The sequence below is a fragment of the Humulus lupulus genome, chromosome 8 (genome assembly GCF_963169125.1).
Source record: "Humulus lupulus chromosome 8, drHumLupu1.1, whole genome shotgun sequence".
NCBI lineage: Eukaryota > Viridiplantae > Streptophyta > Magnoliopsida > Rosales > Cannabaceae > Humulus > Humulus lupulus.
Window position 1 is genome coordinate 67,235,187 of NC_084800.1, and position 27,915 is coordinate 67,263,101.

General features: G+C 33.6%; 2 protein-coding genes across 2 annotated transcripts; both read left to right on the plus strand.

Moving 5' to 3' along the window:
* The first annotated feature begins 13,375 nt into the window (after nucleotides 1–13,375).
* On the plus strand, nucleotides 13,376–14,761 carry LOC133795540 (uncharacterized). Its single transcript, XM_062232991.1, has 3 exons — nucleotides 13,376–13,838; nucleotides 14,073–14,144; nucleotides 14,256–14,761. Exons 1-3 carry the CDS (start codon nucleotides 13,376–13,378, stop codon nucleotides 14,759–14,761), a joined length of 1,041 nt encoding a protein of 346 aa, XP_062088975.1.
* A 727-nt stretch (nucleotides 14,762–15,488) lies between these two features.
* Nucleotides 15,489–22,745, plus strand: LOC133795541 (uncharacterized). The gene is made up of 3 exons (XM_062232992.1): nucleotides 15,489–16,229; nucleotides 16,320–17,178; nucleotides 22,357–22,745. The coding sequence occupies exons 1-3, from the start codon at nucleotides 15,489–15,491 to the stop codon at nucleotides 22,743–22,745; spliced, it is 1,989 nt and encodes a 662-aa protein (XP_062088976.1).
* The last annotated feature ends 5,170 nt before the right edge of the window (nucleotides 22,746–27,915 follow it).

Genomic DNA, 27,915 nt, shown 5'->3' on the forward strand with positions numbered 1-27,915 from the left:
GATCTAACATTTCAAGTACAATAAATGGGTAAGTGTGTATGGACCTAAGGTGTCCAATGATGTATGACGGACTATGTCCGGTAGGCTCGATTGCCAAAACTTTATGATGGACTTATGTCCGGTGTATGACGGACCTATGTCCGGTGTATGATGGACTTTATTTGTCTGGCGCTTAATCGCCACCCCTGTATAAACACTTATTTTTTTTATTATATCTGACTTGTTATTATAGTTATGATAATGATATATGACCTATAGTTATGATTATGATTTATGACATATGACCTATAGTTATAACTTATGACTTATGACTTGGATTATGATTTATAATTATGCTTAAGTTATGATATGATCTAGAGGTTTGTGTTGGTATGAATTTTGTGAATTTATGTTATGTTCGATTATATGACTAACCCTTGTTTGTATTTTCCTTACTGGCCTTAGAAGCTCACTCCTTATGATGTTCTTATTTCAGGAAATTAAGGATAGAAAGGTCAGTGGCGAGTGGGACCTAAGAGCTTCGTGATGTATTCGTTGGGGACCATATAGTCGAGGAAGATCTAGCGAGACTATTTTATTTTATTTTATTAAAACATGCTATTTTAAAAAGTTTTATTTAAATATTGCTCATTTTTATGTTAAAGACAATTATGTTATTTAAAAAAAAAAAACCATGGCCGTGTATTTATTTTCAAGTTTTTTTAAAGTTTTTATTCAATAAAATAGCAATATTTACGATTACGACCCAACACTGTGTTCTCGGTAATCTATGAGAAATTAGGGCGTTACATCTCCAACCTATATGGTGTTGCACCAACACCATATATGGTGCTACACCAACACCAAAACTAATGAATCTTAGCACCATTTTTTTTTTCCATTCCAACCACAACACCAAAAATTACACCAAAAAATATATTCTTTATTATTATATTATTTTTTAATAAAATAGAATATTCTTTTTATTATTATATTATTTAATCATTTATTTATTTAATTAATTAATTAAGTAAAAATGTTATTATTAATTACATGAAACTTATTTCATAAATATATATATATTGTTGTTTTCCGTTTTATGTTTGGTATGTTTGATTTTAATATTAGAATGTAATTTTGTCATATTTTAATTATCTTTTGTACATTTAATCAATTTCAATGTTAATTTTATTTTCTTATAGGTTAGAGTAAGAATTTTCATACACAAATTAAAATAAATTATATAAAAAATTAATTATGAAATATTTGAAATTTAGAAAATTAAATTACATGTGTATTTATAATTTAAAAAACTCAACATAAAATATAGACTCAAATAATATATGTTTATATATATATATATAGAATATAAATATATATATATATATTTTAAAAAGTATGATATATATTAAAAAAAATAAAAATTGCCGTGTGAACAGTGCACATCATATATGTCGTGCACTGTTCACACACGACTAAATGGGATATTAATTGAAGTTGGGTTGGAGATATATATGCAGTGTCACGGCATATATGTCGTAATCTCGTTTGTCTTAGTCATAGAAAGGGAGTTAGGAGAAAAATAAGTATACGAACAGGAGCACCCATCTGAAAATACTTTTTTATATATATAAATTTACACAAAGATCCTTATTAGATATTCAACAATAGAATTATATTTCTTCACACACTTTTAACATGTAAGCTAAATAATAAGAATAAATAAGTTATAAATGTTAAATTTTATTTTTTTATATATTTTAATTTTTTTTATAAATATTAAAGTCAACATACTCTAATTTACTGATTTCTTTTTATGAGGTAAGTATTTTTTAAATATAATATTATTTGTTCTTATTTTATGTTTTAGGAAATAAAAAGTAAATTTTGCAATTGATTTTTTTTAATATAGAGAAGTATCAATTTTTAATTATTTTAACAAAGTATGGGTGTAGAAAGATTTTTTTTTTTCAATTTTTTTTAATAAAATGGTATTTTGTACCAAATAAAAATTTAGAAGGGGTGTGAAGAAATTCTATTTTTAAATTTTATGAAGAGTATAATTAAAGAGAGGTGAGGAGAGAGAAAAAAAAGTGTGTGAATAGAAACACCCAAAATTAATTTTATAAAAATTCATTATAATGGAAATTATAAATCTATTCATAGATGGAATTAATTGAATTAGGATGGTTTTTACTAATACCAAGTTGTTGATGATTTTTACATGAGGTTTTTTTTTTGGGAGTAACAATGTTAAAAATAAGTGAAATCAGGGAAATAATTTCGTCATTGTCACACTCTTTTTTCTTTTTTTCTTTTTGGTCATATCACTCTTACATTATGTATAGATATATACTTTTTCTAAAAATAATAATAATTAATAAATAATCCCAAATTTTCTTTTTCACATTGTAATTTCATAAATAATAATAATAATAATTTTGGTACATATTTTTTTTTATATACTAGGTAGAACCAACGTGCAATGCACGTTTGCTTAATTTTAAAGTTGTTGTTATCCCAAAAATTTGAAAAGAATGATGTGGCAATAAAATTAGCACATGGCATGAGTTAGTGGGGTGATCTGGCTTAGCAGTGGCCCAATGCACCAGTTAAGAAGTTGGACAAATAGTCAAGTCAAATACACCCGACCGAAGAGAATATTTGGTCTAAGGGTTGCTTGGCTCAGACCCCAGTTTGAAGACCCTAGTGATTGATTTGAAACCAGGTCCAAGAAGATTGAAGGAGGGGTTTGGATTTTGATTAAGGGATAAAAGCAACAGGTCCGATCGGACCTTAGCTTGAGGAGCCCTTGATATTTTGGCTCAAGTGTGTCCGAGGTAAACCTCTCAAGGTTTCCTAGGTGTTGCTCGAACGTGTCCAAAGAGAGTGACTAAGGGAAAGAGGTCACGTACAGGCCAAAGTTTGGGACTTAAGTTTCAGTCAAGGGGAAGGCCACATAATGGCCGATCGGATATGCCATGGAAGAGGTATGCTTGGGCTTGTCCGAGGTGAGAAGAAGGAGGAAGGTTGGCTCGGACCACCTTGGTCCGAGGAGAAGATTACAAGGTCCGATCAGACCTTGGTTGAAAAAGATAGGCTCGGACCACTTTGGTCCGAGGAGAAGGACATCATGTCCGATCGGACATGCCATGGGAGAGGTGCCTTGGACCATTTTGGTCCGAGGAGATGGTATGAAAAAGATGGCTCGGACCACCTTGGTCCGAGGAGAAGACTACAAGGTCCGATCGGACCTTGATTGAAGGAAATAGGCTCGGACTTGACCGGGGTGAAAATGCTAAAGAGGATGGTTCGGACCACCTAAGACCAAAGAGAAGGCCATCATGTCCGATCGGACATGACATGGGGGAAGTTACCTCGGACTTGCCCGAGGTAAGGTGCAAAAGAAGTTGGCTCGGACCACCTTGGTCCGAGGAGAGCCAAACTTGCATGGCCTTTGGTCCGAGAAGAGCCATGCGTTTACCACCTTTGGCCCACGGAAAGCTCGAAGGAGTAATCAACATGCATGTGAGACTACGTCAAACTCCCCGAAACGACTTCAGTGAGAATTGGTCTAGGCACTCGGGAATCTCTCACTCCTCACTCGAATTTAGGGATCAGTTGTATTTTAAACATTTATTGTAATATAAATATAAGGTGAATAATAAAATATCCCTATCTAAAGGGGATATCAGTTGAGAATCTCAGGCCTATAAATAGAGGGTTGGGAGGATCGTAAAAGGACTTTTAGGGGGGGCGAATTGAGAGTTAATCTGTGTTCTAGAGAGAGAAAGTGTGTTTTTCTGGAGAGAACCCCTTTTTTGTATTCTGAAATATTTACACTGAAGAAACTCAGTTGACACTGGTTCATCTGATCTTGAGGGTGAATATAGTAATAAAATCTCTAAGTGAATTAGGCTATTACCGACTATCGGAGCTGAACCACTATAAAAATCTCGTGTTATTTATTTGCATTGATTAAACTGTCTGTTGTCGTTTATATTCTCTTGAAGGCTTTGTCGTATTTGACGTTCTCGCGTCGTTGGCTAAAATCACAGTCAACAGTTGTAAACATGCTTATTTAAACATGTATTTATTTTTATTATATTTTTTAATTATCATATAAATTTTAAATAAAAAAAAATATCATAAAAATAAATAAAAGATGTTTAATATAATGTATAACATAAATGTATTAAAAAAAATTAAGGCAAAATATTGTCTATAATTTTAATAGAAATTGGTTCACTTTTTTTAAAATATATATATAATAGAATAAATTATAGTTCTATAGTATATGTAAATATTTATATCAATAATCTCTACATATATATGACATCTAAATACAATATTGACATAAATATTTATTTACATGGCTACATGACATATGTATATAAATTACAATAATATTTAAAAAGAAATTAATAATAGAAATAAAATAAAAATAGAAAAAGTCATAGTGTAGAGTAGTATACATGCATCAACTATTTTAATTAATTAATTTTTGTTTAAATTTATGTTTGTTCTAGTTTTTGAATTTAGCACTGACAACAAGAGATTATATATTATATGTTTAATATAATATTAATATCATACGATGATTTTAAAGTTAAGTTTATTGATAGTAGATTATATTATATTGTATGTTTAATATGATATTAATCTAATATGTAAAGTTTAAGTTTAACTAAATTTTATTTAAGTTATAAAACATATGGTTTTATTATTTTTAAATAATTATCATGGTAAAATATTTCAAAAATATCATATTTTAATTTGTTATTTATTTATTTAATTTTTTTTAAGTTTAAGTCAATATCTCAAAAATATCATATTTTAATTTGTTTCATTATTTATTTATTAAATTTTATTTAAGTTTAAGTCATGTTTATAATCTACGGTTAAATAAAAGAATATTATGTTAAATATAATAATTATGTTAAAGTTAATGGAAAAAAATAAAAAACTGTTAAAACCAAGAAATTTCGTTATCTAGGCACTTTTTATATAGAAGATATATATATAAATATATGGGAAGCTTCTTAGGTAGGGACATTACTTTTGCCTAATTTTTTTTGTATGACAGCGTACATAACAGTTATAATAGCTAGTAATCCCACCAATTTTCAGGAAATTCCGAATAATTTACAGTGTCGAAATCAGAGTTTAAATAGTTTGTTTTCCATGCGTTAAAAAAAATTAAGCATGTGTGCAATTGATTATTTGAACTCTGATTTCGGCGCTGTAAATTATTCAAATAGTTTCAAAAATTAGAGAAATGTCTGTTATAACTATAACATACGTCATTATGAAAAAAAAATAATTATTATGATTTCTTTAAGTGCTGAAAATAAAAAACACTGATAGGATAAAAGCAAAAGTGATACCGCTACTTAAGAAAATTACTAGTATTATTAATCACTCGTCAAAATCATATAATTGAAAACTTCCACTCGTATATTTGTGTGTAAAAACGCGTACGATTCTACAATCGCTCTATAGAAAAACTCGTTTAATATCTGTGCCAAAGAGAGCACTCAATCTAGACTTTTTACGGGTATAAGGGATAAGCTAAATCTGTGATCTATTAATTATATTCTCCTTGTCTCCTTGTCACTGTCCGTTGACTCAGTTGACTCGAAAGAAAAAACAAAAAAAGAATGGTTTCTTGAACACCAAGGTCCAAGATGGCTGCCCAGTCCATTGCCACAAATTTACTCCATTGGCTTGTTTTGTTGACTTTGAACCTTGGAGAAGAGGTAATAATATTATAAACTGTTCGACCTAATAATCTCACCACCGCACATTATTATAAATCCAATCAAGTTTCTCCTTCTTCCAAACCCTTCTTCAATACCATCCACCAAACATTGATATTAACAAATCATATATAACCAAAAATGACTAGTTTTCTTCTAAAGCCCGGTGTTACCTTTGTAGTGGGAGCCATGTGTGGATCACTCATAACTAGAAGACTCCACCACGGTTGCCATCATCATAATCATGAAGGTTCTCGTAAGTCTTGGAATTGCCCCCGCCAAAACCTAGAGAAGAAAAATGATCAATTGCCGATCGCAGAAGGAAAGGAAAATACGCCAAAGCCAACCATTGCAGATAATACCGTTAATAACAGCTAGCAATCACACGTAAACATGATCAGGATACAGTAGGAAGTGAAGACCCTCCACTCTAGCCCCAATAATAGCTCCTATTTTTCTGTTGTAATGAATAATTTTATGTATAGATAACTAGATAAGCGGTGTCGGCAGGGCTTAACTAAGATATATGTGTGGTTAATTGAAGTATATTCTAGCAGGTGTCTGTTTTGTTGTTACTTTCAATCGTTTTTCTTGGGCCACTTGATCGATATATGACGCCGCAGTTTGTTTTCGTAATCTCAGAAATGAATCTAATATATGTTTTCTGTGTACTTCAAAATTCGAACTTAATTTATAAGCTTATATTTTCTTTCTTTCCCACGAAGACTATATATATATATATATATATATGATTGATATACCTCAATAGGGAATAAAATTGGAACGAAATTACCGATCAATTTTTCTCGCTGAGTCGCGCACAATCTCGCTCTCTTTAAGACGTTTCGCGGTTCTGCCCTAAGTGTGCACGGCAGTCTATCAACCACGCCGTCCCCAGGATAAAACAACCTCTGTACAATTCTTCCCTGCATCGAGAAGATCATTATTGTACACCCTTATAAAATGCTCTGAGAAAATTCGTAGAACCAAGAAGAAAAAAGACTCATCTTTTCAAAAAATGTTTGATCTGACTTATAGAGAGAAGTAGACCCCATAAAATGGCTAAAAATGTTTTTCCATTAAATCAGATAAAATTTATTTTCATTTAATCAGAATAAAACGGATTTTGAAAAATAAACGTTTCAAGATTAATTTAATTAATAAAATAATAAACGTTTAGTTACCTTTGTTGAAAAAATTAAAAATACCACACCACACCACACCACCCACCAGGTCGGATGGCGGCGGCACGTGCGTGTGGTGGTCAAGTGTGTGAGTCCTCACTCATGCGCACAAAACTGGGTACTCCTTGGGGCACACCCCAAGACATAGCATTTGCAACTTATATACATTCTTTGAAAAGTGTTTTAATTCCATGTGAGACTTTTCTCATAACACACAACTATATTTTTTTCAATTTTTAATAATTCATATAAAAAAAGTTACAACAATGATATTGCCCGATAAGAGTTTAACATGCATTAGATCACACAAGCAAAGAAAATTAAGGTGAGATTTTAACTTAACAATGACATCTGAATCTCAATTTTAAAATTTTCATTCATGTACTATAATATATAAAGGGCTAAAATTAATAATACATCATAACACACTAAAAAGTGAGACATCACGTACGTATAATCTAGTCCAGTCTTCTTTTTTTTTCAAATCTGTTCTATACCAATTGGGAGACCTGTGTTAGTGATCCAAAGGGTCCTATAGATCCAAAAGTAGCGACGAGAGAAACGGTGGGTTGAGAAGGTGCGGGCCTGGGAGACGGTGACGGTGACGGTGACGGTGACGGCAGGGTTGTGAAGATGAATGGGTTATTGTGAGTTTGAGGTGGGAGACGGCGGGAACGGCGGGACTGTGAGGATAGAGGGGTATGTGGATCGTAGGGATGGCAGGGCAGTGAAGATCGACAAGTGTTAGAACGTGAGACAAGGGGACTCGATTTATCTTTGATTGGATAGGATTAGATCATTTTTATAATGGAATTATGTTATCAAATTAGAGAAGATGCTTAAAATATTATTTCAACAATCTAAATAATCTCCAGTTTGGGATAACTTAACATTGAAAAACTTAGGATAATTTTATCCTATTTAATCCCTATATCTCCAAGTGTATACTTGATTATTAAAAAAAATTGCTACATTGCTTCTAGCCTATTTTTTTTTTATAATTTAGTGTTGACAAATAATGAATTAATTATTTTTTTCTATATTTTTTAACTCATTCCTATCAATCCCATCCAAGCGTGACCTAAAAGAAGAGACGGTTTTCTTCTTATACCGTCGACTACCTCGATCCATCCAAGCCAACTCCCTATCTGAGTTGAAAAATGACTCTATGAAAATTGACATATGTTGAAATAGTTATAGCAAAATCTAAAGTTGTGTGGAGAAGAATATTTTAAAGAGTTGTTATTATCCTGCCCAATTTAAATTTAAATATGATACACGAAATTAAATATTAAATTTAATAGGCAACAAGTTGGAACATATGAACAGAGGGTCTATTTTAAGAATCTTCTTATTAATTAGTGAAAAGTAGGTATTTTTAAATTTTTTGTTTTTAGTTTTATAGGGATGTATGGCATTATTATGAAAAAAAATTCAATAATAATAGATTACATTGCAACAAAAAAAATTGTTTTTAGTTCCTAAAAAAGAAAAGTTGTTTTCTAAACTTTCATTGCTTAAGAACATGCTGAAAGCCCATGTATAAATAATCTATTGCTTATACCTGTGTTAAGTTGTCAAATATGTTGAGCAAATAAATACAGGCAGATATTTTTGTATTACTAAAAAAAATTATAGGGAATTGTTAAGGGTATTACTGGTGTCAAAAATTCACAAGGATATGACATACCGCTATTGGTGTAATTTAATATCGAATCTCACATATTTGAATTTAATAAGTATTATGAGTTATCGATAACCAACCATAAAATGACACTTCGTATTGTGAAGGACACATTAAGGTGCCATACAACAACACTCATAGCTATGTATCTTCTCTTATCTAGGTATCTCATACGACGATTCTTCTCTATTAAAAAATCTTCACCTACTGCCATGCATTTTGTTTTGTGGCATTCTGCTTATTTTGTGTATCCGGTTACAAGTTTCTCTTCGTATTTTATATTCTTTATTTTTTTCAAGTGTGTAGATAACAAAACTACGTGTGTATTTATCTTACATTTTAAAGATACAGGTTGATGTTTATGTTATTCATTCAATTAAACATGTTGCTCGACTGGGTAGCCAAAGGAAAATTCAAACCAAAATCGTCCTCAATATAACATTTTCATGAACCAAGCAAAATAATGACAAGCTTGGGTTTTCTTTTACAGATTTTGTTTATATGTTCTCTAATCTTTTTCTTTTTAATACATTTGTACACATATTTTCCACACATTTTTTTGTCAAATTTATGATGGATGGAAGTACTGTGAATTTTTCTTTATCGATATCAAATAACATTTAATTCTTCACAGATAGAATGTTTGGACTTTTGTATGAATTCTTAAAAAAAAAGTGTCTTTTGAGTAGAGTCCCACACTGAAAATGAACACTTATTTGTAAGTGTATTTACAGTGGAGAATAGAGGCATACAGTTATTGGTTATGATATACTTATTCCCAGAAAATTGAATATCACATTCCCTAACAATTAATTTACTGAAAACCTTTTATCTATCCCTCTAACTTGTGTGGTGTTTAGGAACCTTTTATGATCTATCCCTCTAGCTGTAGCTAGAAGTTTATACATTTCTTTATAGATAAATTGTGTTTTTGGTTGGATGCTTCCTTCCATGTATTGCAACCACTTGTACTTCAATGAAGTACATAAATAATATCAAATAATTTGGTTAATTCTATCACTAATACATCTCTTCTATATAAAAAGTGTGTAGATAATGGAAATTTTTGGTTTAATGGTTTTTTATTTTTTTTACGTTAATTTTAACGAAATATTCTTATATTTAACGGTAGATTGTAAACATGACTTAAACTTAAATAAATAAATCATTAAACAAATTAAAATAAGATATTTTTGAGATATTTTACAATGATAGTTATTTAAAAATAATAAAATCATATATTTTATAACTTAAATAAAATTTAATTAAACTTAAACTTCACGTATTAGAATAATATTATATTAAACATATAACATAATATAATCTACTATCAACTAGAAACAAACTTTAAAAAAAACTAGTAATAAACTTAAATTTAAAATCCATGTATAATATTAATATTATATTAAATATATAATATATAATCTCATTTTGTCACTGTTAAATTCAAAAACTAGAACAAATATAAACTTAAACAAAAATTAATTAAACTATGATATTTTTAAGATATTTTATGATAATTTAAATAATTAAATCATATTTATTTTAAAATAATAAAGTCATACATATCATTTTTTATCTTATAAATTTGTGTGATAGTTTATTTTTTATCAAGCGATTGAAACTTTTTTTATTCATCAAATTTACTAAAGTACATTGCGAGATACATTAGAAACTAAAAATATGTAATGCATGTATATTACTCTACACTATGACTTTTTCTATTCTTATTTTATTATATTATTAATTTATTTTTAAATATTATTGTAATTTATATATATGTCATGTAGCCATGTAAATATATATATGTCAATATTATGTTTAGATGTCATATATGTAAAGATTATTGATATAAATATTTATATATGTTATAAAACTGTAGTTCATTCTATTATATATTGAAGAAGAAAAAGTGAACCGGATTTTATTAAAATTATAGACAATGATTGTAGGGGCCAAAATTGGACTCAGGCCCAATGTCATATGTCGGCACACATGCGCTATCGACAAAGAATTCCCAGAAAATTGAATATCACATTCCCTAACAATTAATTTACTAAAAACCTTTTATCTATCCCTCTAACTTGTGTGGTGTTTAGGAACCTTTTATGATCTATCCCTCTAGCTGTAGCTAGAAGTTTATACATTTCTTTATAGATAAATTGTGTTTTTGGTTGGATGCTTCCTTCCATGTATTGCAACCACTTGTACTTCAATGAAGTACATAAATAATATCAAATAATTTGGTAATTTGGTTAATTCTATCACTAATACATCTCTTCTATATAAAAAGTGTGTAGATAATGGAAATTTTTGGTTTAATGGTTTTTTATTTTTTTTCCGTTAATTTTAACGAAATATTCTTATATTTAACGATAGATTGTAAACATGACTTAAACTTAAATAAATAAATCATTAAACAAATTAAAATAAGATATTTTTGAGATATTTTACAATGATAGTTATTTAAAAATAATAAAATCATATATTTTATAACTTAAATAAAATTTAATTAAACTTAAACTTTACGTATTAGAATAATATTATATTAAACATATAACATAATATAATCTACTATCAACTAGAAACAAACTTTAAAAAAAACTAGTAATAAACTTAAATTTAAAATCCATGTATAATATTAATATTATATTAAATATATAATATATAATCTCATTTTGTCATTGTTAAATTCAAAAACTAGAACAAATATAAACTTAAACAAAAATTAATTAAACTATGATATTTTTAAGATATTTTATGATAATTTAAATAATTAAATCATATTTATTTTAAAATAATAAAGTCATACATATCATTTTTTATCTTATAAATTTGTGTGATAGTTTATTTTTTATCAAGCGATTGAAACTTTTTTTATTCATCAAATTTACCAAAGTACATTGCGAGATACATTAGAAACTAAAAATATGTAATGCATGTATATTACTCTACACTATGACTTTTTCTATTCTTATTTTATTATATTATTAATTTATTTTTAAATATTATTGTAATTTATATATATGTCATGTAGCCATGTAAATATATATATGTCAATATTATGTTTAGATGTCATATATGTAAAGATTATTGATATAAATATTTATATATGTTATAAAACTGTAGTTCATTCTATTATATATTGAAGAAAAAAAAGTGAACCGGATTTTATTAAAATTATAGACAATGATTGTAGGGGCCAAAATTGGGCTCAGGCCCAATGTCATATGTCGGCACACATGCGCTATCGACAAAGAATGCTCAAATAAGACCGGATTGGGCTATCTGACTCCTAAATGGTACTATCACAAAGCCATGTCCAATAGGCCCAAAACAATATGGTCAAGTCATACGTTAACATTACCCATGACCCGACATTTAACTCAATGATCCGACCCACACCCAAGACTAAGTCTTGTCACTCATCCAAACGGACTGAGAAATGGTTAGTCAAACTGACCACGAGGATAATGATCTCCCTCATAAAGTAGGAAAAGAGCGCTTCCAAAGGAGAAGGAGGGATCATGAGTAACGTTCTTCCACAGCTGCCTATAAGAAGCCACTCTCAGTCACTGAGAGGGGGGGATCAATCTGAATCATCACAACTCTTCTCATGTACAGTTCACTCTCTTTCTCTCTTAAATTACATACTTATTTTTGCAGTCAAGATAGGTGGTAACTTAGCTCAGTCATTCATTTTCCTTCTCATTATTGCATTATTAATAATCTTACTGACTTGACCGTCGGAGTCCCTTCGGCCGGCACCATCCTGGTGTCCCAAGGTTTCCTAGTTACTCTCTTCTTTGTTCTACAGGTTGTCGGTGCCCGCATACAATCATCTTCAATCGATTGTGGATTTCAACATCTACAATTTGGCGCCCACCGTGGGGCCTTAACAAGTTGCAACTGAGCAAAGTGTTTCGACTCTTACCATTCAGTCAACCACCACTAGGACAATGGCAGAGCATATGGAGGAAGGAGAGATCAATGTGGAGCAGCCCAATGTCTGTGACCAACTCGCCGCTCTTACAGCTTAGATGAAGGAGAACATGGAGCGCACTCAAGCAATGGAACGAGAAAATGCATCGTTCATGGAGGAAAATGTTGCGCTGAAGGCCCAACTTGAGTCATTGACTGCTTCAATAACAACACCAGGTGCTAGTCGAGGAAGATTCCAAGTTCCAATTGTTCCAATGCAATCACTTAACACAACCCCAATAGGAGGATCAAGCCAAGTGACCGGACAGCCATCAGCATTGGGAGCAACTACCGTCGCGGTCGGACAACAAACAACCACATCCAACATGGTCAATCAGAATGTGGGTTTACAATCAACTTCATCGGCCATTCCTCCAGCAGTCAACTCATCAGTCATTCCTCCAATAGTTATTCCACCAGCAGTCAACCTAACCAACATGACTACTTCTGAAAGCTGTCAAAACCAACAATCCCTTGCTGTACCAAATAATATGACTATTGATTTAACACCCTGTATTGTGGATGCAGGAAAGAATGTTACACCTACTCAAGAAGAGTTGATTGAACAAATAATTGCATGGAAACTAGAAAGCATGGAGGCCATGATCCAATGAATTCCAGGGGTGCCAACTCCCATTAAAAAGAGCCTACCTAGCAGCTTTGTAGATTCACCCTTTGTAGATGCCATTGCCTTAGTGGAAATGCCAAAAAAGTTTGTGTTCCCACTGATGAAAATATATGATGGAACGACTGATCCCAATGACCACATAACTAGCTACAAGTAGAGGATGTTTACTGCCGCTATACCTCGCGAGTTGCACGAGGCGTGTATGTGTAAGGGGTTTGGGTCCAGTCTAGTTAGCCCAACCCTTCAATGGTATACAAACTTGCTTAATAATTCTATTGCTTCATTTGCTCAATTGACTGATGTTTTTGTAGAGCAGTTTGCTAGTAGTAGGAAACTGGAGAATCTATCAGATGACCTCTACAGAATTAGGCAGAGATGGGATGAATCTTTAAGAGATTATGTAGCAAGGTTCAATGCTGAGAAGGTGTCAATTACGGCATGCAACGTGGACACAGCCGTCACAGCCTTCCGAAAAGGCCTTCTGGTAGAATCTGACCTTTATAAAGAGCTAACTAAATTTCCTTGCAGGACAATGGAGGATGTTCATGCCAAAGTATGGGCTCAAATAAAATGGGAGGAAGACGAGTCTAACAGACAATCGATCTCCAACTACTCAAATTCTCGTGAGAGTTAGGGTCCAAAACTAGTAGAGCGCAAGTCATCTTATCATGTTGAACCTTATCCAACCAACAGATCCAGACCATTTCAAGGTGGTGGAAGAGCTACACCACAACGATCTCGTGATTATCAAGAGAAAGGACAATCATCCCAAAGGTTTAGAAGCTACTAAGACAAAGCACCAATTCTGGAATATACTCTGACTATAGACCATGTTGATATGGTTGTTGTGATTAAAGGCATGGGAAATAAAGTCAAGTGGCCTGGAAAGATTCAAAAGCCAGAAGCTCTGAAAGATATGACCAAATGGTGTGAATTTCATAGCGATCACAGACACACCACAGCTCAATGTATAACACTCAAGTTTGAAGTTGCATGACTCCTTCGCCGAGGACAACTACGTGATTTCCTTTCTGATAAAGGCAAAGCAACCATAGCAGAAGGGGACGAAAGACACGAAAATCCACCCGAACCCCCTCAAAATGCAAGGACCGTGAATGTGATTTCAGGAGGATTGGAAGTTAGTGGTATTACGTATTCAGCAGCTAAACGTCATGCACGTGAACCCGTCAACAACCAAGGAAAGCATAGAAAGCCAGAGACAGTCGCTGGACAAACCATCAGCTTTGTCAATAACGAAACCACAGATTTGCTTCACCCTCATCATGATGCTTTAGTCATTTCATTATATATTGCAAATTGTTTCATTAAACGTGTATTGATTGATAATGGAGGTTCTGCTAACATTTTATTCCTCAATGCTCTCAGGGACATGAAAGTTGATGAGTCAACAATCATCCAAAAATATACAGTCCTAATCGAGTTCAATGGTGAGGAGAAGCACTCGATTGGAGAAATCAAACTGCATGTTTGGGCAGAAGGAGTAAACCTCCAGACCAAGTTCATTGTTGTTGATTTCCCTTCTTAATACAATGCCATCCTTGGCCGACCATGGATCCATGAGATGAAAGATTTTCCATCCACATACCACCCAGTGGCAAAATTTCCAACACCATGGGGAGTAAAGCAGATATCGGGGCACAAAAAATAGTGCGAGACTGTTATCAGAGCACTTTGAAAGAAAAACATCCCACCTTATAGCAACTACAGCAATCAAGTACAATGATTGCCCTGAATGAGCCTAACATGGAGGAGCTTGATGAAGTGAGCATTAGCAATGAATTCTCAGAGCACAAAGTTCAAATTGGAGCCAAACTCACACCAAAATTACGAGCCAGATTGATCGAATTTCTTATTAAGCACCATGACTGCTTCGCTTGGTCTCACAAAGATATGACGGGTATAGACCCTAACATTGTTATGCATAAGTTGTAGGTAGACCCTGACTTCCCTCCAGTCAAGCAGAAAAGAAGGAAGTTTGCTCCGGAACATAACAGAGTGATCAACGAAGAAATTCAAAAGCTCGTCGACATCGGATCAATTAGAGAGGTCAATTATCTAGACTGGTTGGCCAATGTAGTTGTCGTTCGAAAAAAGAATGGGAAGTGGAGGATTTGCATTGATTTCACAAACCTCAGAAGGCGTGCCCCAAAGATTCATTCCCGCTCCCGCACATCGACATGCTTGTCGATGCCACAGCCGGACATGAGCTCCTTAGCTTCATGGATGCATTTTCCGGGTACAACCAGATCCTTATGAAACCAGATGACCAAGAGAAGACAACATTCATCATGGAGCGGGGAACCTTTTGTTACAAGGTCATGCTGTTCGGACTTAAGAACGCTGGTGCAACATATCAGAGATTAGTTAATCGGATGTTCACCGACATGCTAGGAAAGTCAATGGAAGTATATATTGACGACATGTTCATCAAGTCTCTAACAGCAGCAGACCACCTCGATAATCTCAAACAATCATTCCAGGTACTTCAAAAATATAATATGAAACTCAACCCTGCCAAGTGTTCTTTTGGTGTTTCTTCAGGAAAATTTCTAGGGTACTTAGCCACAAAGCGAGGAGTCGAAGCAAGCCCAAATCAAATACGCTCCATACAGAAAATTCAATCGCCAAAATCAGTTAAAGACGTCCAACACCTAACTGGGAAAATAGCAGCACTCAATCGTTTTGTTTCAAAATCTTATGAACGTTGTCATCTGTTCTTCTCGACACTTAGAAAGACAAAGGATTTTGAGTGGACAGAGGAATGTGAAGATGCACTTAGACAACTTAAAGAATACCTCGCCTCACCTCCACTCTTAGCGAAACCAAAAGATGGTGAATCACTATACATGTACCTAGCCATCTCAGGGACATCAATCAGCGCTGTGTTAATCAGAGAAGAGGAAGGAAGGCAACAACCCGTCTATTATGTCTCAAAGACTCTTCTTGACGTAGAAACAAGATACATCCAAATTGAGAAGTTGGCTCTAGCACTTGTCACAGCAGGACGCAAACTCAGACCCTACTTTTGATGCCACCCTATTGTGGTATTGATTCAATATCCACTTCGCAATATCCTGCATAAGCCAGAGCTCTCAAGAAGACTCACCAAGTGGGCAGTGGAACTCAGTGAATACGACATCACATTCCAACTGAGAATAGCAATCAAATCTCAGGTATTAGCTGACTTTATTGCGGATTTTTCTAGTGACATGCAGGTACAAGCAGAAAAAGAGTTGTTGTGCTTGAAAGAACAATCTGACTCTAAGTGGAAGCAGTCAGTAGATGGTTCGAGCAACAGTAGAGGATGCGGTTTAGGAGTTGTTCTGACCTCACCCCAAGGAGATGTCATTCAACAAGCAATCAAGTGTGACTTCAAAGCGACCAATAATGAAACTGAGTACGAAGCACTCATTGTTGGGCTCGATCTTGCTAAGGAGATGAATATCAAGATTCTCGAGATCACGTCAGATTCCCAACTTATAGTCAATCAATTCAATGGTACATACCAGGACAAAAACTCAAAAATGGTGGTGTACCTCCAGGCTGTAAAAGAAAGACTGTCAAGCTTCACAGAAATATCCATCAATCCAGTGCCAAGGATCGAAAATAGTCATGCTGATGCACTAGCCAACCTAGAGTCAACAATTCAAACCAAGAATGGAGTCACAATTCCAGTCATCTACATACAGTGGCCAGTGGTGTGGAAACCTCAAGAAGAAGTCAAGGATGTGTCGGAGAACATCAGTTGGATGACACCCATAATCCAATATCTGACTGATGGCACACTCCCGCAAGACAGGAGTGAATCTCGAAAGATTAGAGCCAAGGCAGCAAGGTTCACTTTATATGATGGCAAATTGTACAAACGATCATTTTTTGGGCCCTTACTTAGGTGTCTCACTCTAGCAGAAACACACTATGTTCTTACAGAGTTACATGAAGGTGAGTGCGACAACCACTCAAGTTCAAGAAGTCTCAGCAATAGGGCGTTAACTACCGGATACTATTGGCCAACCTGTTGGTTTTTATAGATCAAATCAGAGATTATACGCAGCGGAACAACAATCAAAATAGTTAATTTAATCCCACAAGATTTCTAGATCTACTTCTTCACATGCATACATATATTGAATCAAATATATGAATAGAAAATTACCTCAAGTCCTTCCTTGCTGCTATCTTTTTGTATGGCAAAAATCCTTGAGATCTCACACCAAGATCTTCCAAAATGTTCTCAACACACAAAGAACGAGTGTGGGCTCGCTATACAAAATAATAGGCAAAATCTATTTATCAGATGTTCTCATCACATGAGATCTGATAAAGTTTGGACCTAAGTTTGTGAAGAACAGTGTCCTATGCTTGTATCATTGTTCTCTTTCTCTCAAAGAGACTTCACGATATTTTTCTATCCCTGAAAAGTATCGTTCTGAAAAAGTGATATCCTATATTTAATATATCCAATATATTAAAAATAAAATATTAGTTATTTTAAACAATTTGAAAATAACTAATCAGTTATCAGATTATGTTTAAATAATAATATTTTAATCATATTACAATATCTCATTATTTATTTAATATTTAAATAACTAAAATTGTGGAACCAAGAAACTACCAAGAGCCTCTTATGCGTGTAGCACAGTGACTATGCACTGTGCTACACGTGTACCACATGCGAGGGATGGCATGTGATTTTTTCCAATTTTTCTTATTATTTAAATACCAAAAATCCAAAAAATAAATTAATTCAAAATTAATTATATTTTTGTTAAATCAAATAATTAATTAATTCTCAATTAATTAATTACACATAATGATACAATAATTATGTTTGATGCATAGAAAAATATTTTACTTATCAAATAAGTCATTTTGCCCATTTTTGTATTTACATGTGTCAGTGTTTGTTTGAGCAATTTCGGGGACCATGGACCTATAACATTAAACTCCAATAAATTGAAACTAAATAATTAAACTCTTTAATTATAATAGTTAATTTATTAATTCTGATATTTCTCCACTATACATTCATAATTGTACTCCTTATGTTATAGATATACTTTTACAGAAATCTTATCTTAAGTCGTCCATTGATATAACCATCTTACAATAGTTCAACCCTCTAATTAATTAGTTCATAAATTAGAATGGAAGAATTATCATTTTACCTTTCTAATTTACTTCTTATTCCTTAAGTACCATGAATTCACTAGTGAATAATTAATCTATAATCTAATTATAGATTTGAGCTCAAAATCATTCAGTTCCATAATTAACCCTTAAGGGAACTAATATACGATCCGTTAGGAAATATTAGATTCTGTATTGTTGATACATGTTGTAAAATCCTTTATTGGCATTTTTGATAATAAAGACAAAATTAATTAAAAGGGTATTTTCGAAATTAGTAGTTTCCTCTTTTGTAATATTTTGTGGTGAATTTCGAAAATGGGTAGTTTCTTGTTTTGGTGAAATGTGTTCTTTATTCAGATTTTTATTTATGTGTTAATAAAATAAATATATATATTTTCCTATAAAAGATTATCTTTTTCTTGAATTGGAAATTATTAGTATTTATTTTATTTATCTGATTTGGTTGCCCAGAATTCGTGTACAGCTTGCAATCATAAAGGATATATTGTTTCCTTATTTATTTAAGGAAACTGGGTTGAAAAACTGTCCAGGTTCAATGAATCTGTGTGAACGGATTGCCAGTCTGTTTGAACAGATTATGACTTTCCTGTTTTGGAAGATTTTCCATTTATTGGCTGTTTTGATTTCTGATTTGTTTTCCACGACCTAAAGGGATTCTAAAATGTATATAATCATCCTTAGGACGTTGGTTTTTTATGATCTCTCTTGGGTATTATTTTCCAAATATTTTTCAAGTTTTAGAGAGACTTTTTATTATGTGAAGAACTTGAGTCCAGCAAGTTCTTAGTGGTTTATTACAGTGTACTTCTGTATTGTTTTCCTTTGTGTTAATTGTGCAGGTTGAACACACTTGGACATTGGTCATCAAGCTTCGGGAGAAGTCTTGTTCGTGAGTCACTTTTCGGGAGGAAAAGTGCAAGTGTTATGATTTGAAGGGAGTTCAAGATCTTAGCACTTCAGAAATTTGATTAGAAGTTTAGATTAAAACAGTTGCGACAAATTCAAGAGGGAGTCTTTATTTGTATAAGTCAATTTGGTTTTGTAATCATTTAGATATTCTTCTAATAAATTTCATTCTCTGGGCGTGGCCTCGTGGACTAGTAGCAATCTGCAAAGATTGTTGATACCACGTAAAAATTCGTGTGTTCTTTACTTTATGTTCGTTTTTATCTTCTGGTCACAAACTGTTTAAACATATCTGGAATCTGCTCAAACAGTCTTGGTATCTGTTTAAACATTTCTGTAACAATTTAACAATTAATTATTTAATTTAAATAATTAAGTTGGTAATCATAAAAAAACGGAATTTCACATGTTTCCAACCATCCATGATATTAAATCTCCAAAACAAAAGTCATTAGCCTCATTCTATGAAGAGACCTTAATGAATGAATCAAAAGATTTAATAAACATGAACAGGAGTTCATGAACACTTAGGTAAAGATTTAGGTTGATCTATAAATGATCATCAGTTATGATATGAATTACAAGTCTTTATTGTTAAATGGTTTTTGGGTAAAGACTTTTATTCATATCGGTCCATGTCATATATAATCATATTATAGAAAGCACATTTACCGAGATGTCTTACCACATCAATAATCCGAATCTAGATTATTTGTATCATCATGATACTCAGCAAACTTCATTTACAACCCCAATTAAAGAATTCCTTAACTTTAATTTGTTGTTGTTGACTATTTTTATTCATTCATGTGATCTTAATTCTCTCGTACTAATACAAGATCACATCCTCATTAATGAATATAGAATTTTTCTGATATTTACAAAATTATTCAAACAATAATTTAAAAATCTAAATATAACAATAATAGACCATTGTATTTATTTATTCATCGAAATAATAAATGTCTTTTACATGCTTTTAGGACACACTCCTAACAATCTTCCACGTGTACTTAAAGCAAGTGAGGCATTTCTCTCAATCCCATATTACGTACATGACCCTCGAATTGCTTTGCAGGAAGCGTCTTCGTGAATGGGTCTGCCAGGTTGTGTTCTGATGCGATTTTCAGAATGGACACATCTCCTCCATGTACGATTTCTCTGACCAAGTGGTATTTGCGCTCTATATGCTTTCCCCTCTTGTGGCTTCTTGGTTCTTTAGAATTAGCCACTGCTCCACTGTTGTCACAGTAAAGAACAAGTGGTTTCTCTACTTCTGGAACCACTTCCAGATCTATGTAGAACTTTTTCAGTCAAACTGCTTCTTTAGCTGCTTCACAAGCTGCTATGTATTCAGCTTCCATGGTTGAATCAGCTATACTGGATTGCTTAATTCTTCTCCAGATAACTGCTCCACCACCAAGAGTGAATACTAACCCAGAAGTAGACTTTCTACTATCTTTGTCAGATTAAAAATCTGAGTCAGTGTATCCAGTAGGTTCGAGGTCACTACCCGAATATACTAGCATATAGTTCCTCGTTCTCTTGAGAAACTTGAGAATATGTTTCACCGCAATCCAGTGTTCCAAACCTGGATTTAACTGATAACGACTGACAATCCCTACTGCATAACATATGTTAGGTCTAGTACATAACATTGCATACATTAGGCTCCCTACAGCCGATGCATAGGGATACTTTCTCATGTCCTCTTGCTCTTGTGGTGTCTTTGGACACTGATCATTGCAAAGAGTAATTCCATGTCTGGTCGGCAATTGACCATTTTTTGAATTTTCCATAGAGAATCTTTCAAGTACTTTATCAATATAATTTGCTTGTGAAAGTGCCAAGAGCTTGTTCTTTCTATCTCTTAGAATTTTAATGCCTAAAACATAGCTCGCTTCTCCCAAATCTTTCATTTAGAATTTGTCAGCCAACCATTTCTTTACATTTGATAATGTATCCACATCATAAAAAGGGTTGTTAAGTTTAAACAAGCTAAACTATAAATCAATAGTGCATTATATCTCTACAAAGTAGGAATAAAGAACATTGGCTATTTTAATAACACTACCTACTCTACCACATACATAGTCATATATTCATTTGCACATTTTTGTTTATTGGGCTATTTTAATTATACTATATACACTCCAATTTTTTATTATAATCTTAATATATAAATGTGACTGCACATTCATAGAACAAGTTTTACAAATATGTCTAGCATGTGTAAACACTAAAATTATAAAACAATAACTATAAAAAAAAATGTGAAAAAATTAAAACTTTATTATTAATAACTTAAAAAATTACAAAGCCAGGATTACAAAACTAAAAGAGAGACACTCTATTCTTAACCTCGCAGTTTGAACAACGAAGTCAATTGCCATGATGGGTCATGCTAAGGACCCAATCTTTTAGTGTACGTTTGCTATACTTCTCTTGAGTAAATATATCTAAAGTGCTTGTTCTATCTCTTCTTTTAAATTTTATTTATTATATATACATATTTTAATTGCTTGCTTTAACAAATGGATTTTAGGGCTTAATTTTTCATATTTCTTTTGCCATTACAAATATTATTACCTTAATCAAGGCCTACCCCAAGGCACAATAGTGTCCAAAGACATGTTAAAAGCAATGATTCCATATAAGTAACTAAGTATCCCAAATAGTGGTAGCACACATTTAGGTGGACACATCTTATATTAATCAAATTCTAGAATTGACAAGGAAGAACCATGCTACAACATAGAGATCCATGCTCATAAGGAGTCTTTATTAACTCCAATCTTACCATCATAACCATACTTTAATCACATCAAAACTCCTTCATACTAACCATTCGCGTGTGAATCCAAGTCTTTAGGCAGAACTCAATAGCGCAACCACTAAAATCTATATTTTTAGAGTCTATATAATTGACTAAACTCACTCCCTTTAAATTATCTGTCAGTAGAGCTACAAAAGTGTTAGAGTTAATCCACACAGACATATGGGGTCCTACTCCCATAATGTCTAACACAAACTACAGATTTTACATACACTTCATAGATGATTTTAGTAGGTTTACATGGCTATACCCTTTAAAACATAAGTCTGATGCTTTAAGTGCTTTTCTTCAGTTCAAATCCTTTGTTAAAAATCAATTTGAAACAAGGATCAAAGCTTTAAGGGCTGATTGGGGTGGTGAGTTTCAAGCCTTTAATAAGGCCCTACAAGAGAGTGGTATTCTTTTTCAACATTCATGTCCTCATACCTTGGTTCAAAATGGAAGAGTCAAGCAAAAACATCGACATATTGTCGAAATGGGACTTACATTGTTAGCTCAAGCGAGTATGCCATATAGGTATTGGGTTGATGCTTTTCAAACATCTGTATACCTCATAAATCGCGTACCTACTCCTATACTAAAAGATAAATCACCCTTTGAAACATTGTAACGAAAAGGCCTGATTATAGCATGCTAAAAGTGTTTGGCAGCACTAGAAATGCGATCTTTAATGCTAAAATTGCATTAGACGATATCAAACCCATAAGTTCCAATTTCACTCATTAAAGTGTTTCAATTTGGGCTATAGTGAATTTTTTAAAGGGTATAAATGTTTGAGTTCTATAGGAAGAGTGTATATTTCTAGAAATGCGATCTTTAATGAGGACGAATTGTTAGAATTTAAATAAAGAGTATGGAGAAAATTAACAAACATAATAATATATTTTTAATTGAAGAACAGAAAAAAATAAATTATAAAACTGGTAATTGAAAAGAAAGCCGAGGCACGTAAAACATGCTTTCTTTAAAGCAGATTTGCCCCCTCTACCTGATTGGTGTTAGAGGATACGTGAGCAACCACTTCCCAGGATACAATGACTAACGAGTAGAGGAATACACCACTTTCACTACTCCAGCGAACTCGAATTAATACCTTCACTCTATCACCTTAAGACTTACGAAAAACAAAGAAGAAGAAGACAAGAGAGCTTTTTAGTGAGTGACTCTATTTGTTGGTGTCTTTAGAATGAAAGGTGAAGCCTCCTTTTATAGGCTTCATATGGGGTGGAATACCAAGTGTGGACACAAGGGAATTAATGCCAAAAATCCCACAAAATTAGTGATATTGATCAATCATAATCTTTACCATAATTTCTGATATCAATCAGAATATTCACCATTATTACGGTGATTACATCCTTGACCAAATTTGCATTTATTAGCAGCTATCAATGGACCACATTTAAGGCATCAATTTTCCATTCACACATTAGCCTAAATTGGCTATTTATTATATATAAAATATAATTTTTCCAACAATCCCCACATGAATGAAATTGATCAACGATAAGGAATACACAGAGAAAAGACTCACAATGAATTGACAAGACTCGACTCGACTCAACACGGTGATAGAATTCTACGGTAGACACCTGCATAGGATAGGTGGATGTTAACCTTTGAACCTTCCCTTGTGAAAATATATTTACCTTACTAGCTGATCAGTGGACGCGATGTCTTTGAACTGTCTGCTGTTGATGTAAATGATGATATATCTCACACATATATCTTCCTGGCATCATATCGGTTCTCATGATTATGTTCATTTTGGCCATGAACATCCGCCTGGTTCTGCGAGAGGTTTTAGAGAATTTAGCCCCCACAATTCTCATTTGAAGCAGCCCCACTTCTCTCTCACATAGGTGACCTCTTAATTAAGAACAATCCCGCATTGCCCTGTTCGGACTTCCGACGCATAAGGGTCATTAAAAGCTTAATGCTTATCCTTTTTCCACAACGGGAATCACTGTTTCATCAATAGAATGGGTAGGGTTAGTCCCCACAGTGATCTTACAAGGTTTATATAATTAGGTTGTCCCATTGAACCTAGATCTTGGGATCTCCAGTCAACTAGGTTAGGTTTTCCTTTATATCTACCATATTTCTTCTGGGCTTAAGTCCCATTCCTTCTGATGTCTTTCCAACTTGATCTCTATTTAACCCTTTGGTTAGCAGATCCGCAATATTATCTTTTGACTTCACATAGTCAATTGAGATAACTCTAGTTGAGATCAATTGTCTAATGGTATTATGTCGTCGACGTATATGTCTTGACTTACCGTTATATAGAACATTCTTTGCTCTGCCAATTGTTGCTTGATTATCACAATATATACATATTGCAGACACAGGTTTAGGCCAATCTGGAATATCCTATAGGAAATTATGTAGCCATTCTGCCTCTTCACTACATTTATCCAGAGCAACAAACTCAGATTCCATTGTAGATCTAGTGATTACAGTTTGTTTCGAAGATTTCCATGAAACCGCTGCACCACCTAGAGTGAAGACATATCCACTAGTACCTTTTGAGTTATGAATATCAGATATCCAACTTGCATCAGTGTATCCTTCAAGCACAGCTGGATCTCTGGTGTAGTTTAGCCCATAGTCACGAGTATACCTTAAGTACCTAAGTACCCTTGCAATTGCTTTCCAGTGTTCAACACCTGGATTACTCGTGAATCGACTCAAAGTACTTATAGTATAGGCAATGTCTGGTCTAGTACAACTCATCAAGTACATTAGACTTCCTATTACTCTAGTATATTCCACTTGGGACACACTTTCACCATTATTCTTAGATAGATGCTGACTTGTATCGATTGGTGTTCTGGAAATTCCAGAATCATCTTTACCGAATTTGTCAAGTATCTTGTCCACATAGTGTGACTGACTCAAACTGAGTCCATCTGGCGTCCTTATAATTTTTATCCCTAAAATTACATCAGCCAGTCCCATATCCTTCATGTCAAACCTTGAGTTTAACATTGTTTTGGTGGATTTAACCATTCGTTTGTTGCTTCCAACAATGAGTATGTCATCTACATACAAACACAGAATGATGTATCCCTCGTTTGTGGTTTTGATATACACACATTTGTCACACTAATTGATTTTAAATCCATTTGTCATCATGACACTATCAAATTTTTCGTGCCATTTCTTTGGTGCTTGCTTAAGTCCATACAGTGACTTAACAAGTTTGCAAACTTTCCTTTCTTTCCCTGGAACTACAAAACCCTCAGGTTGTTCCATGTATATTTCTTCATCAAGATCTCCATTTAGAAAGGCAGTTTTTACATCCATTTGATGGACTTCTAGATTTCACAATGCAACAATTGCCAAAATCATCCTGATAGAATTTATTCTCGTCACCGGAGAATAAGTATCAAAGTAGTCATAGCCTTCTTGTTGTTTGTAACCTTTTATTACCAATCAGGCCTTGTACTTATCAATTGTTCCATCTGTTTTCATTTTTCTTTTGAAAATCCACTTGGAACCTAACGGTTTACATCCAGGAGGAAGGTCAACTAGTTCCCAAGTATGATTTTGCAGGATGGAATCAATTTCACTCTTTATGGCTTCCTTCCAAAAAGGACCTTCAATAGAGCTCACAGCTTCTTTATATGTTCGAGGTTCTGCCTCTATCATATAAATTAGAAAATCTGGTCCAAAAGAATTTTCTATCCTTGCCCTTTTGCTTTGCCTTGGCTCTACTTGGACTTCATCAGTTTCCTCTTCTTGTTCTCGATCATCCATCGTTTCAGATGTTCACTTAGAAGAGCTTGGTCCAACCCCATTATCTTTGCAAGGAAATACATGTTCAAAGAATGATGCATTCTTTGATTCCATTATCGTATTCTTGTGAATGTCCGGGTTTTTAGACTCATGTACAAGAAATCGATATGCATTGCTATTTTGTGCATAACCAATGAAAATACAATCTACTATTTTTGGACCTATTTTCATTCTTTTTGGCAATGGTGCAATCACCTTAGCCAGACATCCCCACACTTTTAAGTATTTGTATGAAGGTTGTCTACCTTTCCATAATTCATATGGTGTCGTTTGATATTTCTTTCGGGGAGTCTTATTTAAAAGATAATTAGCTGACAAAATAGCTTCACCCCACATGTTCTGCGGTAATCCAGAACTTAATAACATGGCATTCATCATCTCTTTTAAAGTGCGATTTTTCCGTTCTGCCACTCCATTGGATCCAGGAGAATAAGGTGGTGTTACCTCGTGGATGATTCCATTTTGTGCACAAAGTTCACTAAATGGTTCTACATATTCACCACCACGATCACTTCTTATCATCTTAATTTTCTTATTAAGTTGATTTTCAACCTCTTGCTTATAGAGAGTAAATTTCTCTATAGCCTCATCTTTGCTTTTTAGCAAGTACACATAACAATACTTTGTACTATCATCAATAAAAGTAATAAAGTATTTGTTACCACCTCTTGTTTGAACAAATTTTAAATCACAAATATCACTGTGAATTAAATCAAGGGGTTCAGTGTCTCTTTCAACTGTTTTGAACGATGACTTAGTTAATTTCGCTTCTACACAAGTTTTGCACTTATGTTTTGAATCAATATTGAACGTGGGTATGTGATTCAAGTTAATTAATCTACGCAAAGAATTATAATTAACATGACCTAGTCTACCATGCCATAAATTTGAAGACTCAAGAAGGTAAACAGAAGAAGTACTAGCTTTATTATTATCAATAACAACATTTGGCTTAACAACCATTACATTCATCTTCCACATGCCCTCTTTTACATAACCCTTCCCAATAGGAACACCCGCTTTAGTGAGTACAATTTTCTAAGATTCAAACACCATCTTGAACCCATGTACACTCAGCAGAGTTCCAGATATCAGATTCCTACGAATGTCAGGCACATACAGTACATTTTGCAGCTTGACATTCTTTCCAGACGTCATCTTTAAGAACACAGTTCCTTCCCCTTTTATCTCAGAGGTTGCCGAGTTGCCCATGTAGAGCTTCTCTCCATTTTCCAGTGTAGTCAGATCAGAGAATGCTGACTTGTTTGCACATATATGACGAGTAGCTCCAGTGTCAAGCCACCATTCCTTTGGATTCGCATCCACCAGGTTGACTTCAGAGACCACGACACATAAGTCTAATTTAGCAACCTCTTGGGATATCGTGTCCACCATATAGGTCTCATTGCCTTTCTTCTTGCGCAATTTGCACTCAGATGATTTATGTCCCATCTTGCCACAGTTAAAGCACTTCCCTTGGAACTTTTGCTTCTTTGCAATTCCACCTTTCGGTCCCAACTTGGGCCCTTGCTTGTGCTTTGGATTCTTCCCCTTTGAGCCTCTATCATGCTCCATCAAGTTTGCCTTGGCAGCATTAGGATTCAAGGTTCGCTTCTCATTACCTTGGTTATCCTCTTCAACGCGAAGTCTAAGAATGAGATCTTCAACACTCATTTCCTTTCGCTTGTGCTTCAAATAGTTCTTGAAGTCTTTCCATGCAGGGGGTAGCTTCTCAATAATTGCAGCTACTTGGAATGATTCACTCAAAACCATTCCTTCAGCATGGATCCCGTGGATGATCAATTGAAGCTCTTGCACTTGGCTTATCACATTCTTCGAGTCTACCATCTTAAAGTTCAAGAATTGACCAACCAAGAATTTCTTGGCGCCAGCATCTTCAGCCATATATTTGTGGTCCAAAGAGTTCCACAATTCTTTGGCTGTTTTCTTCACACTGTACACACCATACAGAGTGTCAG